Raw genomic sequence first — 18,902 nt, forward strand, 5'->3', positions numbered from 1 at the left:
ACTTTGTCACAAATGCCACTCAAAGTATATGTGCGGATTGATGTATTTGATATTGAAATGATTATTCTTAGCATACCCCTGCTTCTTAAAATGAACCTGTGTACATAAATTAGATAAATGGATATCATTGTTTACAATACTGTAGCTCTATTTATACGATTTAAAGTTTGTTCAGATCATACAATGCATATGGTTCAATAAAATGATGAATTACTTTCTCAAAAGGTCATTGCTGTTTATTGGGGTGGAGTAAATAAGCCGTGATTTCCCCCTCCGTTATTGAAACCGTATGGTATCACCATGTCATTGACAGGTATACGTGTTGTTTGATTTGTTTTGTACGGTCATCAACTTGAAACACGCATTTAATGTAGATTACATCATTAACCCGTTAAAATGTACTCCAACATGTTGCACAATAGATTAGTTGAGACGTCGTTTAGAATTTATATAAGAACATTTGGGTTAGTGTTACGTCATGCCGCCCACAAAGCGTGAATGTGTCATTCGAAATGCACCAGTTGATACCTGCGTGTTTTTTTTTTTTTTTTTTTTTGTAAATAAACGGAATTGTTATTTCGGGTGAAATCTTGCATTTCAATCTCATGAGTTTTACATTTTGAATGGAATGGTCTTACAGTCAGTTTGGATGACACAGAGCCTGGCCGTTGTCCAGATGAGCGTCGTGATTGGTTGACAACTGTCAAAGAGGCAAAACGGAAGGTCGTGATTGGCCCACACCCGTCAATAAGGCGGGATCATTCCAGTGGCGACTGTCAAGATTGGCAAAGAGCTCTGCTTGCTGCCGTGCAGGTATAGAACAAGCGACGCCGAAAAGAAACATTTATCCTCAGAAGAAACCAAACAGTGGGATGGGAACTGGCCGACCGCGCCAAGCTCTTCACGCGAAGCAAGCTTTAAGGCGACGTGTTTAAGTTTGTGCAAGACGGGAGCGAAAAGAAGCGTGTGGGAAGAAGTACTGTTGTGTCAACCGTCGTTTGTCTCGCGGGCACGCTTCCCCACAGCAGCAACTTGAGACAGCTGCGTGCTTTCCAGCCGCCCATCAACAAAGAATGAAAGCATTCAAGCGAAGTAAGTGTACTTTTGGCATTTTCAACGTTTTCTTTCTAAACGTGGACTGGCTCTCTTGTGTGAGCCCAATGTGTCTTTGCTGTTGGTTTAGAATGGAATGCGCGTTTTGTGTGCGTGCGTGCGTGTCGCCAGCCAATGCGGCGTGTTTGTGTTTTAATTGTGGAGGGACAGCTAACCAGCTAGTTATCTCCCGAGGCTGCCCATTTAGCCTAAAGGCATCGTGTCCATCTGGCCGAGCGACATGCGGCTCGCCGTCTGCCTCCTTTGTGTCCCGAACAACAATTTTGTCCGCTTTGTTTGAATGCTGTCCGTCAAACGTGGATGTCTTTGAAAAAAAAAAACGTGCTAGCATGAAAACTTGTTGGTTTCGGCTAACGGGCTCGTGCGATGCTGAGATTTTTCCCCCCTTGTCCGTCAAATGAAACATTACCCGACTTTCAATCGTGATTAAAGATTATTTCGATTTTGTTTCTTTTGTTAAGGACCGTAAGATTTCGTGAGATTCGCATATGCTGGTCGCGCTCGAACTGATATGAAAGCAGCATGCGCTTGTAAACAAAACAAAAAAAGTTTGGTCTCTTTTGACAATGAGGTGCCACCAATGGCAGACAAGACAATGCGGCCCGGGCTGCAGCTGGTCGACTTAAGGAGTCGACAACAACAACAGGAGAGGACATTTACTTGGACTTTTAGCAGTTTGGAGAAGAAAAAAAAAACCTCAAATTGACTGGCGTGTAATCAAATTTTGAGCAATTTTCTAACCAAATTATTAGACGACCCAAACATAATTTAATGATAAAATGAAACGCACGAATGTTATACAATATATTCTGAGCATTTGGAGATTACATCTTTATAGCATTTCCTCCCTCGGTTGTATTTGTTTTTAGAATGTCTGGCAGGCTGGGTTCAAATGCTTGCGAGTCTTGAATATGGCCTACAGGCTGTAGGTTTCACTCCAAATCAGTAGTAGTAGTAAGCTTCAGTTGTTCGGCGATAGTTTTATTTGCTTTTATAGAATGTGGCAGACCAGATGAAATGTTCCAACTCCTGAATGTGGAAGTTAACTACTACCACAACACAATTAGAGAAGCAGGGCCTCTCCACATTAGCTTTCCCATGCACATTTTAAAGTCTTTACTGTGGGTTTAGTGTAAAAGTCATTGTAAAAAGTAGCAACGTTTGAGTGAAAACGGCTTACTTCTTCCTCGCATGGTCAATGGACTCCTGGGCCAGCAGCCACTGTGATGTTGATATGCACACAATCTCCTTTGTGAAGACAGGCGCTGCCCTGGGGGTCAGGTTTCACTCAGCCGCAGAGAGAGACATTTAGTGCATTCTGTGGCCCACCCCATGGGATCAGGCATGTTCCATTTTGAAGAGGAGATTCCCTCCACTGACCACCCAAAACTTCTAAAACTGAACTAGCTCACTTGGGTTTAAGTGGACCTTTACGGCCCATCAGTGTCTTGATACTGATACCAAATCATTGAAAGGCATTTCATTAGCATTAGTTTCAGCTTGGAGCATTTGTTTTGTAGTTGTCTGTAATGGATGCGGTGTCCTCCTGAACGCTGCTGAGATCTTGACACTTTCCCCCCCCCCCAGCTTCGGAAGAAGAGCGTTACACGGAGCAGGAGCAGTCTTCTGCGATGTCCGACAGTGATGACGGCTCCCCCCTCGACCTGTCAGGAAGGGGACTCTTCGGGAAGCGCCGTCGCCGTGGCAACCTGCCCAAAGAGGCGGTGCAGATTCTCAGGAGTTGGCTGTACGAGCACCGCTTCAACGCCTATCCCTCGGAACAGGAGAAACTCAGTTTGTCCAGCCAGACCAACCTGTCCGTGCTGCAGGTAACGAGATGATTCCAAACGGATATATTTGTTTTGCGACCCGCATAATGAATGTTCAGCATCGGTTTTGTATTTCCTCTCCCGCCATCACAAGGATGCGAATAAGCCGCAAGTAATGTTCATGTCGTCGGTTGGCTGTAATGTCATTTGGCTAGCTTTTCTTTGCGGCTCAATGTTTTGAGCACAGACTTTCATTATTGGCATGGTGTCTTAAGGAGGCTGGACCACAAAAAGGAACTGGGTCATGTCTGGTCACGTTTGCCATAAATGACACTGCATGGTAAAAATCCAGTGACCACCAGGATGCTAGATGGTCCAGATTTGACCCGGCAGTGTTTGCTTACTGGCATGTTTAAAAATACATCTCCATATGACTTAAATGTACTTTTGACATTCCTGTTTTTTTCCAAGCACACCGGGATTGGCCTATATAAGCAATACTTATTTTTACCATGCAGTGTAATTTATAGTGATGACGTTTCGGCAAAAAAAATCCACCAGTTTTTTAACGTAACCCTAATTCATAAATATTACTATCCTACATATTGTATTGTATTATTATGTAACATGACAGGTTTGAGAAGTTTACTAGCATCTCTGATTTGGGAAATAGAAAAAAAAAAGGTCAAGTTTGTGGTGCCCACCATTATAGGGCTTATTCACAATCTTGCCTGCATAATGATAGTTTGTCACACTTGAATCGTGTTCAAGAGCATGTACAAAAATTGTAGGCATTTTTCTCTTCAGTCTTTAAGCTCGAGTCTAAAACATAATCACAATGTCCATCCCTTCCTCTTTTCCAGATATGTAACTGGTTCATTAATGCACGTCGCCGTCTCCTGCCTGACCTGTTGCGAAAAGATGGCAAAGACCCCACCAAGTTCACCGTCTCCCGCAAGTTGAGCGGCAAGAGCGAAGGCCACTCGTCCACCGGCGGTGGCGCAAGCTCCCCTGAGAGTCACTCGTCCGCCAGCTCCACTCAACAGCGCCCCTCTGTCATCTGCTCGGCCCCCACTCTGGACCTCGGCGTCCTCGGCAACACCGCCACAGCTATTCTGACCGGAGCGGGCTATCCCGGGAAGGACAGCTCGGTTCAGGCGCTGATGAAGCTTGACACGCAAAGACTGCTGAGGGAGGCCGAGGAGCAAGGAGCAACGACGAGCCCATCCGGAGGCCTCTTCAACACCCCTCCCCCAACACCCCCTGAGCTCATGCCCACTCAGGATTTTAGCGATCTGAGGCTTCTGGTTGATGCAGCACTGCAGAGGGCCGCCGAGCAGGAGAAGCTCAACCGCATCCAGGAGAACACCAGCATTCCGAGAGAGACTGAGAAGGTAGAGTCACAGGGTAGCTCTTACGCTAGCGACATGGGCCCCACACCTCCTCCTGAAGACCGCCAGCAAGTCTTGGACCCTTGCAGGGTCCAAAGTCTGATGGAAAAGGCCATGGCGGTGTCTGTGGCAGCCAGAGTTCCAGATACTCCTCAGTCTTCTGCCACAACTGCACCAGCTTCAGTCCTGGTCTCAGCCCCCAGGTTGTCAGCCATGCCCGTGACCAAAGCCATTTGGAGTCCATTGGAGGACTGCAAGCAGTCACAGCTCATCCCAGCTCACGTGCCAACCTTGGTGCCTGTGTATGGGCAGCCAAAATCTGAGAAGCCTTGCGTCGATCCAGATCCAACCGCAGCCTCAAATAATCCTCTAGTGCCTGTGACCAGGCCATTCTCAGTCCCAGCTACGGGTTCTACCTCCACCACAAGCCAGGTCTCCCCAGCAGCCGTCACTCTGGTGCCAGCCGCTCCCACTCAAAGTGTCTCGGCGTTCACAGGCCCGCTTTACATGCCTTTCCACAAAACCCACTTCTTCCCCATCGCCTCATCGGCGTCGCCTCCCCCTCTCCCCTCACCGGTCGCTACCTCCGACCAGGCTCCATCTCAGCTCCTCAAAGCGTCGAGTTCAACGGTCACACCTCTGCTGGGCCTCCCACCGCACCTCACCGCAGCGCCCAGCAGCGGCGGAGGGGGCGGCTCCCAGAGAAACTCGCCAGTGGTGCCCAACATGTGGAGCATGGTCCACGCCGACGCCAGGCAGCCCAGCCCCCTGCAAGTCGTGAAGGCGCCCATCACCGGCGCAGTGTGGGGCCCGCAACACACAGCCTGCACACAGTGAGCGGAACGCAGGTGCTCACCTTTTTTAGGGGGCAAGAGTGGGACAGACTGGTAAAAAATTTAAATAATCACCACTCCGCATCGAATTGACGCATGTGCCTGTGAAATACAGGCCTTTTATTTTAGATCCATGAATTTTGTTTTAAATAGCTGCTGGTTCAAGTATTTTTTAAGGGAAAGTCAAGTTACAAATATTTTTTACAATATGTTCTATGTACAATATTGATTAAGCATCAAAATCCGGGAGGCGGCCATTTTGACACATGCTATCAGCTGGCGATGACATGGATTGTGTTACGTGACGTTCGCAAGCCGAATCTTTACGTTTCGGTCGACAGCAAGTGGCAAAATGGTCCCACCCCAAGATGCCCCAAAACAGGTAGGTTTTGTTGTTTCATTAATCATCTATGAACGCAATAATGATCAGAGTGCTGTGTTTGTAAAGCAAATGTTTAACTTGGCTTCCTCTTTAAGTGCTTTAAAATGACGCAGCCGCTGTTAGCAACACTCTGAGCATTCCATTCAGTGCACAAAAATAAGTAGCGTGTGGTTTGCGATGCCTTCGGTAGCAATCTTTCTCGAATGTATAAAAGCTGTTCAAACACGTTCCAGGGGTTAGTTACATTTGTTTTTACTCCATGTTACACTAACAACATAGTCCTCGTTTTTATAATTCAAATGATCCTCATTGGCTTATTTTTGTTCTCTTACGGAGGTAAACTGGAGTAAATGGTGTCTCTCTTCAGTAATGCTGTACCGTTTAGATCTTGTTCCACAGTCACCATGTCTGTATTTTATAGCCAAAGGATTTTTTTTTTTGTGTGCTGTTTGATGATGATGATGAGTTCTCGTCCATTCCAACAGTATTGTCCTTGAGGGGCTTGCGGAATGAAAGGACGGTCACATTGAGCCTGTTACTGAAGTCGATGACGATATCGTGTAGCGGCTTGATGACATCATGCTTATCTTGCAGCTCTGTTACATTTGGCACCTTTTTGTCTGAGGCAATTGACACAAGAACGGATCTTTTTGAGACCATTTCTTTCTACTTGGCCAAAGTTGAATGTCAGTTGACAAATGTTTATTCAGGCATATTGCATATATATCCCCCCGCGCCCCCCCCACTCATCTGTGATTTAGTAATGTCCAGTCATTCATGAAATTGTAGTTTCCATGAAACTGTCTTTAGAATAACTGCAATATATTTGTGCGACTGAATGTCGACATCATAGAGATACTGTAGCGGAATTGTGAGGTTCCTGTTTACCAGAGTCCTTGAACATTTGGCCAGTTTGTACCATTACGTACATTGCATGTGCTGAAAGATGAATTACTTTTTTTTTTTGCCTATCCATTTCCTTCTCGCTGTTTTTTCGCATTGAATCTCATTCCTCTGTTCTTTTCAGGTTTGTTCATGTTGTCAATGGATGTGCATGTATACCTCATTTTACACAGGTCACGCCAGGATTAGGTTTTTGCGTAGAGAACTAAGTATTAAAGTAGTTTTTTATTTTTTACTACTACATGGATGTGGCTTGTGATTCCAGAGATGTCTGGTCAAAAGAATTAGATGAACAGGTTTTAGATAGCATGGTTTTGTATGTTTTAGATGCTTGACATTCCAGTTGGAGAAAGTTGTATGTAAATATTTTCAAGGTCAAGGCGTTTTAGTTTGGTAATGACATATTTATCTCAAACATTGTCATTTCTTCACTGCCAAACCCATTCAGAAAATCTTAATGATGTTACTGACCGTTAGCAGTATGACGGGTTTCTGTGCCTTAAACCCCGTTTTGTTTTGTTTTATACATATAAATGAGCTCAATAGTTTGTGCAATATATGCCTTAAACTTTGTGTGTTTTGTATAAGCGTTTCAAAGAAATAAAAGCTCAGTTTTTCATAAATCATCAGCATTGTGGCATTTTGAAAATAATCCAGATGGCATTTGATGTCAATTTTAGCATTAGCATCTAAACCGATAGCTTTTCCATCGTCATTTTGGGCCACTAGATAGCCAAAAATGAATGGACATTAACTACTATATTTCAAATCAGTCAAATGGAACACTTTCAGCGCAGGGAAATTTTATTTTCTACCTTACAAAAGATACAGTTGCAGTAGACTGAAAACATTTCAAGATGATGAATTATTTTCATTGAATGGGTCGGTTCTCAGACGTCATGTTCCATTTATCATAAACCAAACTTTGTAGAAGAGAGAGAAAAAAAAACACTTCTTATGGTCAAAGGGCACGGATAAACCTTCTTTATTCACCTGAGCATTTTACACCCCGTGATTTCACAATTTCACAGCACACACGGCAGATCCTGACCAAATACACACAACCAGTTGGTGAAATTGGAGTTTTGACCACAAACTCTTGAAATCACGCCTCATCAAGTCCACATTCGATTGTCATACAACAGAGGAGGGGAATTTCCTATCATGGGCATTTCAGTCAAAGATAATAGAAGCAAACTACTTCGCGATCTATTTAAACTTCACGATAGATAAACCAAATACGGAGGAAACTTGCAATGCTTTTTGCAAGCGTGCTAGCTAAATGGCAGGAAGAGGTCAACATTTCTGGTATTTTACATCTGATTGCCAAATCTGCGTGCACACATTGTGGAGTTAATAGCATCTCAAAGCTATCACTTGCTAAGATGCAATGCTTCTTCATGGTAACCTTTGCAAATATATCACAAGCATCTATTCATAAAAGTAGGACGTATAATCGGCTGGGTGGGGGCGTGTGTGCAGAGGCAGGTGAGTGCCCGCCTCTCCTTTCTCTTCTACTCGTCATCCTTTTCTTTGGCGCCGTGTTTGAGGATGCGGGTGAACTCGCCGTAGTTGAAGTTGCCCTTCTTGTCAATGGGCGCCTCGCGGAAGAGCTCGTCCACATCTTCGTCTGTGAAGCGGTCCCCCATGGTGGTCAGCAGTTCCCTCAGATGGTCTTCGTGGATCACACCTTGGAGGAAAAAAGGCAACATTGGACCAAACATCAAGGTTAGGTGTCCCCAACAAGATTTAATACTTTAGCTTACGCCAAATATCTGGCATCCATTTTGACTTGAGAGACCCAAATATGACGTCAACTTACCAGACCCTTCCTCATCAAAACAGGCAAAGGCGTTGCGGATGACGTCCTCTGGGTCGGTGCCGTTGAGCCTTTCTCCAAACATGGTGAGAAACATGGTGAAGTTGATGGGTCCCGGTGCTTCGCTCATCATGCCCTCCAGGTAGTCATCAGATGGGTTTTTACCTAACGGCAAGAAAATGGTATCAATCGAAGGAACGGTGTTAATGTTCCATCCAGGTGGTTGAATGAAATTGATGGTGTACCCAGAGAAGCCAGCATGTCGTGCAGATCCTCCTTGTCGATGAAGCCGTCCCTATTCTGGTCAATCATGTTGAAGGCTTCTTTGAACTCTTGAATCTGAGACTGGTCGAACATGGCAAACACGTTGGAAGTGGCCCTCTGTGGGCGCTTCTTCGTCGTCTTTCCCTTGGCGCGCTTGCTCGACATGGCGGCGGTTGAGGTTGGGCCTGTGCGCAAATTGATTAGGGTTCGTTAGCTAAATTATCATTACTAGGTTAATTGGTGCTTGTCCAAGTGGACACCGGCTGTATCTGCAGTTCAACCACTGCACCGAGTATAATTTAACAGGTGATCATCATTTTACAATCTATCTCCAGTGATAGGTGTGAAAATGACACATCTCCACAGTAGCTAACTTAACGTCCATCCAAAAATAGACCTGTCACTCGTATTCGGCTCTGACGTGTGTGTTGTGGGATGCGATTCGTGATTGTTGTTGATACCGAGACGGCGGGAGCTCGTTCAGGTTTCGACGGAGCGGGTCCATTTTAATGGATGACTCACACAAGGGGTGACGTCACACTATTTGTGTCCATCAGCCTCTCGACTCTTTGCCATTCCAACCAGTTGCACGGAGAAAAGACGATTACACCCACTGCCCCATCCTGCCCCCAAAGGCCTGTCTATCCTTATAATGAACATTACCGATAACAACCCCTGTTACTATAAAGAAAAAAGTTAAGACGAGAAGATAAGTGACCAATACTGCAATACAATGTTTTAGTGTGATTGGTATTTCATAAAAATATAAAATGTTTTCTTGCTCCAGACCTCTCAGTGAATAAACTGGAGATAAATCAGTATCTAATTTCCAATTTAACCATAAAATTCTACAATCAGATAAGGCTCTCTCTCATCTACATTGATTTTCATCACCACGCGGTGTGTGTAAGTGTGTGCGTGAGCATGTCTGTGTGTGTTGGAAGTTGAAGTCGCACTAATGTAAACACTAATTTGAGGCCCTCTAATTGTGTTAAATGTTTGGAACAATAGATGACTGTTTCCTGGGCAGAGTATGATCAATGAGTGCTGAAATCAACAAATCGCAACTAGAATAGAATAGAATAGAATAGAATAGAATAGAATAGAATAGAATAGAATAGAATAGAAAAGACTGCTCTTGAACTCCTCTTCCCGACACAAAAGCACACCCGTACATTCATTCAGTTGTGACTGAACGGCCTTCCTGTCATCCCTTACTCTTGCTCAAACCATGGAGTTCAAAGGTCAGGAGTTCCAAAAACACAAAATGTGCAGAGTCAATGAGGTGCAAAAGAGATCTAAATGGGTCAGAGGAATTCCACCGTGTAATGGAGGAAACCCAAATACAGTAGAGTGCACTCGGCAACATGCAGTATACGAACAAGCCCATCATCAGTGTTGCAAGCGCCACATCTTCACCTGCAGAATCCACACCACTCTCAACACTTAATGTGCCATCCAGTCGGAAAACAGCTTTTCTTTCTCACCTTGTTTTCAGGTATACGTGGGGAGTCCCTCAAACGCCTTTTGTCCACTGCTCCAGACACAGCACTAAAGTGGGAAGGGAAGCAGGCAGTCCCACTGAAAAGTTTGTTTAGAGAATCAGACCCTCCCCTTCCCGTCCCGGCCAATGGCGAGGTCGGCCCGGCCCGTAGAAAGACATCTCGGGGCCAGGCCATTTCTCCATACAAGGGAAAAGAATGCGCATGCCGCAGCTTGCTACTGCCACACGGACACAAGGAAGATGTTTGAAGGGGGAGTAGGCAGAAATGACAGGAACTACGACAGGGCTGCCTTATTTAGAGAAATAAATATTTAGGAAGAGGAGGAGGTGCAGTATGGGGCAGTATTGTGAGTAGATGCAGAGACACTATGGGAGCATCATGTTGGAGTTAGAAGAACAGCAGTTCCCTTAATAGGCACTTTGCTTTGCCACCACTGTGACATGAACAAGCAGGGGGACCTCTTGATTTAAGCCATGACTGCACACTTCCCTTCATGGTTAAGCTGTGTTGTCTAGTAATACTAAAAGACCCCCCCCCACTGTATATTGTACTAACTTGTGAAATATTTTCATAAGTCACTGCAAAATTATGCACAGTTTCAACATTAACATTTCTTAAAAAAGGAAAATAAAAAAGTGTACTTGGATAATGGTTCAGTGTGAAATGTACTGCACACAAGTTTGTTACAAACTGTACTTAAAGAGAATAAACATTAGACAGCAAACCAGATTTGGTTTTAGTGATTTACTACAAGTGCTAATTCTCAACAGATGTCCAGGGGAGGTGTATTAAAATAACAATCAATAATAAATGCCAAATATATTGTAACAATTCTGTTCATATAATAATTATTAATATAAACATAATAATATAAAAAAGTTTGAATGCATGCTGTTCTAAATCAGATGCAAATGTATCCAATTAAAAGTTAAATACAAGGGAACTGTTTGGAGAGAGCATGTGCACCGCAAACTTTGAATAACTGTTATAAAATTCCTATTATTTATTGCTATCGTTAGTATTTTGTACTATAGGTGGCTGATTAAATTTATTGAGTATTCTATCAGTAGCAAGAATGTAAAAAAAAAAACAACAACAACAGAATACACCCTGTGTTAGCGTCATAGAGTTCAGTACAAAGAAGCATGACTTCACTGCAAAGCTCACAACAATCAAGTATACACACATTATGGTCAAGTCACACGCTTGCATCACAGATAGAAAACACAAGGATGTGTTGCTGAAAATTTATGTGTATGAGTAAGTTGTTTTTGTTGTCCTGGTATAAAATCATTAATCATTAAGGAACTGTAATTATTGCCAGGAAACGGTATGTTGACACATCAAAGCGTGGGCGTGTCTGAATGCATTTCTCATTGTTCATTGGCTGTTGGTGTCACGTGCATGTCTCATTCACCCGGAAGTGTCCACAATGGCTGACGCCTTCACAAGTTGAGCACTGTCCCGAAAGGTACATTTTCTTCTACTTTTGTCACCTATGTGAAACAAAGTTTAAGGATCTTCACGTTTGACATTTAAAGAAAGAATCAGCGATTCCGCTACCGGTGTTTCAACATTCTTATTATTTTATTAGTGTAACAGTTAAAACGACAGTTGAAGATTCACTAGCTTTGAAGATTTGGTAAGTAATTACAAGTCAGTTTATGTAATATTACTATAAGAGACGTGTCGTGTCGCTCGTATGTCTTAAAGGGGACTGCATCAGCACAACATAGTCTCCCCCCCCCTTCCCATTCCTGGTGACTTCTGAAGTTTCTAATTTGTGTTTAAAAGCATTGACTTAAGTACCGTTTGCAGTTTATTCCATTTACATGCAACATAATAGCTAAATGCTGCTTGATCGTGTTTTGTTCAAATCTCTGGTCTCTACTAATTGACCCAAGTCTCTAGGTCATTGTTCAGTTGAGCATCACTTTAAGTCAATGAGTAAGTCAGTCAGTCATTCAGGGAGTGAAGGTGATCAAGTGCGGTCTTACATTCAGACAAAATTACATAGTGATTGTCTTATTTATTGAAGTGGTCTTCGCCCACAAGCGGCAGCATCCATGTTAATCCCTCAGGGGCAGGCGCGCTGTAGTCAGCTCCAGAAACTGACGCCTGACTGATGAGTGTGTGCTGTGTTTCCATGTCAGCTTGGTGTGAATAGCCTGTCAAAGCCTCTCAGAAATTGCTGGTTTAGCTGTCATGTGCAGCGTCAGTGAGGAAGTACCAACTGGACAGTGACTGTGTATATGGGTGCAGTGTTAAATTGTGAATCAGAGTAAGCGAGAGTGTGTAACTGAATGTGCCAGGACTCTCATAGCGGCTTAATTTTGCTCTGAACTCACAGCACAGTGTCACTTATGGGATTGAGCAGCATTGTGACAGACGGCAAATTGGAGTTTAATTGAGTGGGTGGCATGAACTTTGCTGAAGTCGTAATTTGGAATGATTCAAGCGGACCAAAGGTTACCGTTGGGCACTGATGAGTAATATGAAAGATATAGATGTGGGTTACCTTGGCAACCGGGGCCTGGTGTGTGATAGATGGGTGCGAGATTTCAATAGTGCTGCGGTATGGCAGAGAGAAAGTCAAGCAATGGCAGCCTGCTTGAGAAGGAACGTCTGCGTTCCTCACTGTGGGTAAGACTTGATGTTTTGAATTATATAACCCAATATAGCTGAGCAGAAAATGTACTCGGAGTGAAATCTGGCCCTGTCTAGTTGAAAACCAAGCTGATATACTTGCAGGAATCTAAGAAACAGATATAATAATTTTCGCTGCTTTCTGTCTGGGGGTGCTGGGGATTGTTTTTTAAAAATATTTTTTTGCTTATTGGTTGTTTTTGATGTCTAGTCCCAAACCATGAATATTGTGGGCCAGTTGGCAGAGACCGTGTATGTGACAGTCAAGGAGCTGTACTGTGGCCTTAATCCCGCCACTCTCACCGGTGGGATCGATGTCATCGTGGTGCGACAGCCCGATGGCTCCTTCCAGTGCTCCCCCTTTCATGTCCGCTTTGGCAAACTGGGTGTGCTTCGCTCCAAGGAGAAAGTGGTAAGTTCAGTCTCGTTTCCATTTGAGTCTGTTTGTTTTCAGTTTCAATGATGCCTTTGAGTCTTTTACAGGTGGACATTGAGATCAATGGAGAACCAGTGGACCTGCACATGAAGCTAGGGGACAATGGGGAAGCTTTCTTTGTTGAGCAACATGAAAACTTGGAGGTAAGATAAAGAAACAAATGGAGTTACATCACATGGCTGAAGTGGCCAAACAAAAATTCTGACTCCAAAATCAGTCAGTGGAGTATTGGTTAGAGGCTAGTTGTTAATTAGTGTGGTCATTTCTTGCAGTCTGAAGTCCCTGCCCATCTCTGCACATCCCCAATTCCTTTTGACGTCCCCCAAGACACTGAGGAGACCAATGACGGATCCTCTCTCTCTGGTTCCGGGACGCGCAAGAAGAGGCGTCGTCGTAAATGCGTGCGCTCAGATAGTCGCCAGAGAGAAGAGGCGATGTCCTCTTCAGATGAGCAAGAAAAAGACAGGGAGTGGGATAACGATTATAGTGGACAAGAGAGCCCAGATAAAGATACACATGCCACGCAGCTGCAAGTCAGGTCGGTGAACAAATACAATTTTGGTTTATCCGAGTTATTTTCTTTTAAGGAGGGGTTAATGTGATTGTTATGTGCTTTGTTTGTGTGTTAAAGTAAGTCGGTGTACTATTCGCTGTCTGAGGAGCCACCCGAGGAGGAGTCGGGAGTCAGAGATACTCATCGACACTCGGACGGAGACCAGTCGCCTGTAGAAAAGTGAGAAATTCATCTCTTCCTGAGTGTGACTGATTGTGACAGGCACTTACACATACTCCTTCTCCTCCCAACAGTGTTTTTGACAGCCGTCCATCCTCCCCCAAGAGTGACTCGGAGCTTGTGGTGAAAAATCAGTCTCCCGGGGTATTGATGCAGTGGAACTGGGGAGGATTTCCCACGGTAAGGCAGGATTCACACCCGTGTGCCGCGCAGGAGCTCCACATTTGAGACTATCATCGTAATTTATCTGCTTTTTGCCTTTGCAGCCACGCCATTCTGAGAGATCATCAGGGGAGTTGCAGCAATCTGACTCGACTCATTTCCGCACCATTCAGAGGCAAGACTCCTTTGACATGAGCAATGAGCCTGTGAATAACTGTAGCAGAGCAGGCCGGGTTACTGTGGTCAGACCGCAACCCAGGACTCACTCCCTGGACCTGAGTGCCTACGCTTCACAAACGGTGCCCCTGACCTTTGATGAACACCTCAGCTTTACCGCCTCAACCTGGAGCGGCCTGTCAAAGTCTGAGAAGGATGACTCTGAAGTCATTGCTCCTGAAGATGCCACAGTCAATACTGAGCAAGTTGGTGATAGGAGTGATGCACCTGAAGGTCAAAATTATGATAACAGTGAGGTCACTGAAGACACCATGGTGGAAAGAAATGTAGCAGACAACACAAGCATGGAAACGCAGGAGAGTGGGCAGACGGAACCAGGCTGCAGCGGTAGCGCAGCCGTTAGCAAGGGCGACAGTGGCATCGATCCCTGCGCCGAGGGAGGGGAAGAAGATGGCCGACTTGGATTGTCTCACTTTGCATCTCAAAAAGATGAAGACGCAGACAACATGTCTGCTGAGGAGTTAGCAAACTGCGCCGAGTTCTCAACCAAACAGGATCAGCAAGACAAAAAGAAGGGTGAGTGTCAAAACTATGGTGACGATTTGCTAATCTTGGATTCAGGTTTCAAGTCAGGATCTTTTTAGCATGTGTAAATGTTAACATGTTCATCTGTGCACTTTTGTAGGCAGATGTAATCATCATCTTGGACCGACGGGTATTTACCTGGATGATCTGACTTCACTTGACCCTGAGGTTGCAGCACTCTACTTCCCCAAGAGGTAAAAGCACTAAAGCGTTTTGTACAGTGTTGTGAAAAAGTATTTGCCCTCTCCTGTTTTTGTAATTGTTCAAGTTTTTATTCTATCAAGTGTCTCGCATTATGTCTGTAGTGAAACGGAGAATTGCTCCCCTCCTGTCGTCGAGCAAGGCTCCGGCTCAGCAAGTCAGTCCCCGCAATCTATGGGCGCGCTGGACAGCGGTACGGAGTACTTGTCAGATTCTGCTCCTGACGCCACAGAGGTCAGCATGTCCCTCTGCGGTCATGTGGGCGACACCAGCCAAATCACCAAAGGTAAATAAGTGTGACTTTCTGCCATCTGAGCATTACTGTCTACGAAAGTGTCAAATGTGTCTTTTGCTGTTTGTCCAGAGAAGTTTCTGGAGCACTCTGTGTCATACCAAGACTTTGTCAACACTCCAGGAATCATTGATGACCCGAGTCTAGTGATCTGTATCAATTCCAAGTAAGATTTCAACTTTTTTTTTTTATTAGGATTGACTTGTGATTGTAATCAAATTCATGCCTATGTTTGCCAGCTATTATAACTGGGCAGTGGCTGCTCCAATGGTTTTGTCGCTGACAGCTTTCCAGAGGAATTTACCCAAGGTTGGTTTGTTGTTGTTTTTAAGAATAATTCCTCATTTAAGACTCCTTCACACTAAGGTTCCCATGATGGCCTTAACTGCTAGCCAGACATTTATCTGTGACATCACACACCACGGTGGGAAAATTCTGATCAAACCAATTCATGTGTTTGTATTGTGCTCTCTATCCTTAGAGTACTGTTCAGAGCCTAGTTAAGGACAAAATGCCTAAAAGGTCTGGACGCTGGTGGTTCTCCTGGAGGAGAAGAGACTTGGACAACAACCAGGTTGCTGTTTTTGTGTTTAAACGTTGTTCTGAGCATTTACTGAAACTGTCTTTTGGTCTTTCAGCAAGGGCCTCAGAAGAAAGACAACCAGGAAGTACAGGGTGAGGGTCCTAACACAGAAATGTACGTATGTTTTATTATTAAAAGATTTTTGGCTGCCCTATTTAGTTAAAGCACAGGAGAAATGTATTTGAATTAGTATTTCTTTGAGTATGATGCAGTGCGGTTTTACTAATAATGTTTTTTTCCCCTTCTCAGCGCTACACTGGACGATGGGGATGAAAATGCAGTGGCAGGGCCTGGTCAAAAAGCCGTCCTTACTTCGAGCTTGTCAACAGACACGCTTCGCACCACTCAGTGTCTCACTCAGTTGTACCGCAAATCACTTCGTCTGACTTCTGAACAAATTGTAAGACACCTGCATGTCGTCCTCTTTGTGTAAATAATGTGTGACTATACCTAACTACCTTTTTTTACTATACTTCATAACCAGGCAAACTTGAATTTGCGCGAAGGAGTCAACAAGGTGATATTTAGCGTGACCACTCAATACCAGGGCACCTGTCGCTGTGAGGCCGCCATCTATTTGTGGAACTGGGACGATCGCATCATCATATCAGACATAGATGGCACGATCACTAAGTACACACAGCTGTCTCTCCTCGTGCTATAGTTCTAATTGGTCTTCTGACTCAAACAATGAAAATGCTTTGGGAAGTTTGAAGTTTTTTTTTTTTTTGACAGGTCAGATGCTCTAGGACACATCTTGCCTCAGTTTGGGAAAGACTGGACGCACAAAGACATAACCAAACTCTACCACAAAATTCACCAGTAGGTACACTGTTAGCGTGCTGGTGTTAATAACAGTATTTGCATAGCTGTTGAAATGACTCTTTCTGTTATTGCAGAAATGGCTACAAGTTCCTGTATTGTTCTGCGCGGGCTATAGGCATGGCCGCCATCACGAAGAACTACCTGCAGTGGGTCAACGACAAAGGGACTGTTCTTCCAAAAGGCCCAGTACTGCTGGCCCCAAGCAGCCTCTTTTCTGCACTGCACAGGTACACATTCTTTTTTTCCTGCAAAGGATAAGCAGTATAGAAAATGGATGGAGGGAATTTTGCAAAATGGTTGCGAAGTGGATGGATAGTTTTTCAGAATGTGTCATTCTAACAGTTGTTGCTCACGAAATGATCTGTCTAACAATTGTTGCTCATGAAATGATCTGTCGTCCCATCTGCAGGGAGGTGATTGAGAAGAAGCCGGAGGTGTTTAAAATCGCCTGTCTCAGTGACATCAGGGATTTATTCAATCCTAGGAAACAGCCTTTCTACGCTGCCTTTGGCAACAGGACCAACGTATGCACCCCTGCATATTTTCTCTTTGTCGTATAGGAATATGCATTTCTACAAATATATGATACAATTCTATTTGCATGTGATTGGTACTCGCCCCACCTACAAATAGACACATTTCGCATATATTTGACGCCCATTGACATGTATTTGTAAGGACGTAACAATTAAATCCTACAACTTCTCCCCAAAATGATGATAAAACATTCAGTACATATATGATAGATTAGTTTCAGGTAATACTGAATACTTGCCCATGGTTTGTGCAGGATGCTTACGCCTACGGGAAGGTGGGGGTGCACAACACCAGAATCTTTACTGTCAATCCAAAAGGAGAGCTGCTTCAAGAGATGACCAAAGGAAACAAGTCCTCGTGAGTTTTGAGCCTTTTCTACACCGATTGTGGGGTAACACCTGTGCGCTTCACTCCCCAATTGTCGTTATCGTTTGGTGTAGTTACAGCCACCTCGGTGAGTTGGTGGAGCATTTCTTCCCTGAGGTGGATGAGAGCGGCTCTGCTGCTTTCGCGTGTCTCGAATTCAGCAGCGTCACCTATTGGAAGGATCCACTGCCAGAACTGGACCTCGACACACTACTGTAGATACACCACACCAACATAACCATCATCTGCCTTAATATTTACAACAATGTGTTACAACACCTAATAACTGCCTTTGATTGACTTCCCGGTGGTGTTATTGAGTCAGCATTAATTACACTACTCCGACTGATACGTACAATCAGTCCAATGTTAAACCTAAATATGCAATTGTTCAAGTAATATGTTGCCTTTGTTTTTATTATTTGCGATGACATTCATTCCAATTATTTATGCCACATAGCTTTCACTGCGTCCAACATATCAGCCCTAAAGCATAAGCCAAAAATGATGCTAATGCCAATTTTTTTCATGCGTGATGGGACCATTGGAAGCACCAAGCAGTGACATGACGTTCCTGTTGAATGGACGCTTGATACCGTATCTGCATGCATGGGTGTGGAGTTGTATACGTTGTGCTTTGGCTACTATTAAGTTATTTAACAATAATGTTTTTCTGAGATTTTTTTTTGGGGGGGAGGGGTCTCTGCTATTTTAATTGTTTTAGTATACCCATGGTACTAAAGAATTTAGGTATGACAATTACTCCCTACTCTGCAAACAAAGTGCATGGTGGTTTTGTTATGCTGAAAATGATTGATTTAATCATTTCATAGAGAATGGCTGTGATGGCAAAATCACCATGTAAACAAATGGCACATTTCATGTCTTCCTTTTAGTGACTACAGCACTACAACATTCAGAAACGTTTGTACACTGTGAATGAGGGAGATGCTTTTATTCTGACATAATGTCTCTGACCTAAGAATTGAGGAAAATTGCAATGTTTTTTATGGTTGTTTAATGACACTATTTATTTTCTGTGCGTACTTTTAATGATACAAAAATGGAATTCAATGGAGGTGGTTGAATGTGCGGTTTTAAAAACTAAATGCATGGCAGATATGATGCATTTGAAATAAATAAATCTGTTTTAATACATGTTGTGCATTTTAATATTGTTTTTTTTGTTAGTTCCACCCCCAATTATTTACTTTATTGTTAATTGGTTTTCCATTTCCCCCCCGCAGATCCTTACTGTTTGTCAGTCCAAAGTTGTGTATTATCATCATCATTATTATTAAATCATTGACCAATCTAAAGTGTTGAAAGTGGCTTACAACAATGATGCAATAATTGGACAAAGTGCCTTTTCAGTCTTTT

General features: G+C 43.8%; 3 protein-coding genes across 5 annotated transcripts; 2 read left to right on the top strand and 1 right to left on the bottom strand.

Moving 5' to 3' along the window:
• The first annotated feature begins 757 nt into the window (after positions 1–757).
• tgif2 (TGFB-induced factor homeobox 2) lies at positions 758–7,014 on the top strand. The gene is made up of 3 exons (XM_088389715.1): positions 758–1,092; positions 2,701–2,942; positions 3,746–7,014. Exons 1-3 carry the CDS (start codon positions 1,074–1,076, stop codon positions 5,108–5,110), a joined length of 1,626 nt encoding a protein of 541 aa, XP_088245841.1. The 5' UTR covers positions 758–1,073; the 3' UTR covers positions 5,111–7,014.
• Positions 7,015–7,360: 346 nt separating this feature from the next.
• On the bottom strand, positions 7,361–10,116 carry myl9b (myosin, light chain 9b, regulatory). The gene is made up of 4 exons (XM_088389716.1): positions 9,962–10,116; positions 8,456–8,659; positions 8,214–8,375; positions 7,361–8,081 (listed from the first exon to the last, which is right to left on the bottom strand). Exons 2-4 carry the CDS (start codon positions 8,637–8,639, stop codon positions 7,906–7,908), a joined length of 522 nt encoding a protein of 173 aa, XP_088245842.1. The 5' UTR covers positions 8,640–8,659; positions 9,962–10,116; the 3' UTR covers positions 7,361–7,905.
• A 1,099-nt stretch (positions 10,117–11,215) lies between these two features.
• On the top strand, positions 11,216–18,680 carry LOC148390398 (phosphatidate phosphatase LPIN2). Of its 3 annotated transcripts, XM_088389957.1 has the most exons (21): positions 11,216–11,450; positions 11,574–11,621; positions 12,837–13,037; positions 13,109–13,204; positions 13,334–13,599; positions 13,693–13,794; positions 13,869–13,974; positions 14,061–14,709; positions 14,819–14,912; positions 15,024–15,205; positions 15,284–15,377; positions 15,451–15,520; positions 15,693–15,785; positions 15,850–15,908; positions 16,044–16,194; positions 16,279–16,427; positions 16,530–16,616; positions 16,694–16,846; positions 17,029–17,143; positions 17,410–17,513; positions 17,597–18,680. In XM_088389957.1, the coding sequence occupies exons 3-21, from the start codon at positions 12,846–12,848 to the stop codon at positions 17,739–17,741; spliced, it is 2,907 nt and encodes a 968-aa protein (XP_088246083.1). In that variant the 5' UTR covers positions 11,216–11,450; positions 11,574–11,621; positions 12,837–12,845; the 3' UTR covers positions 17,742–18,680. The 3 variants fall into 3 exon arrangements, with proteins under 3 accessions (XP_088246083.1, XP_088246082.1, XP_088246084.1); XM_088389956.1 differs by lacking the exon at positions 11,574–11,621; XM_088389958.1 differs by lacking the exons at positions 11,216–11,450; positions 11,574–11,621 and adding an exon at positions 11,658–12,622.
• Positions 18,681–18,902: the final 222 nt, after the last annotated feature.

The sequence above is a fragment of the Syngnathus floridae genome, chromosome 11 (genome assembly GCF_059516105.1).
Source record: "Syngnathus floridae isolate MCC-2025c chromosome 11, RoL_Sflo_1.0, whole genome shotgun sequence".
Taxonomy (NCBI): Eukaryota; Metazoa; Chordata; class Actinopteri; order Syngnathiformes; family Syngnathidae; genus Syngnathus; species Syngnathus floridae.

Excerpts from the sequence above, each read along its gene's own strand:
- myl9b (XM_088389716.1), bottom strand. The coding sequence starts at position 8,639 with ATGTCGAGCAAGCGCGCCAAGGGAAAGACGACGAAGAAGCGCCCACAG. Across the intron at positions 8,376-8,455 it reads CGACATGCTGGCTTCTCTGG|GTAAAAACCCATCTGATGAC; the intron begins GTACACCATCAA and ends TCTTGCCGTTAG. Across the intron at positions 8,082-8,213 it reads TTTTGATGAGGAAGGGTCTG|GTGTGATCCACGAAGACCAT; the intron begins GTAAGTTGACGT and ends TTTTCCTCCAAG.
- tgif2 (XM_088389715.1), top strand. Across the intron at positions 2,943-3,745 it reads CCAACCTGTCCGTGCTGCAG|ATATGTAACTGGTTCATTAA; the intron begins GTAACGAGATGA and ends CCTCTTTTCCAG.
- LOC148390398 (XM_088389958.1), top strand. The coding sequence starts at position 12,557 with ATGGCAGAGAGAAAGTCAAGCAATGGCAGCCTGCTTGAGAAGGAACGT. Across the intron at positions 15,206-15,283 it reads CACCAGCCAAATCACCAAAG|AGAAGTTTCTGGAGCACTCT; the intron begins GTAAATAAGTGT and ends CTGTTTGTCCAG. Across the intron at positions 16,847-17,028 it reads CTCTTTTCTGCACTGCACAG|GGAGGTGATTGAGAAGAAGC; the intron begins GTACACATTCTT and ends TCCCATCTGCAG.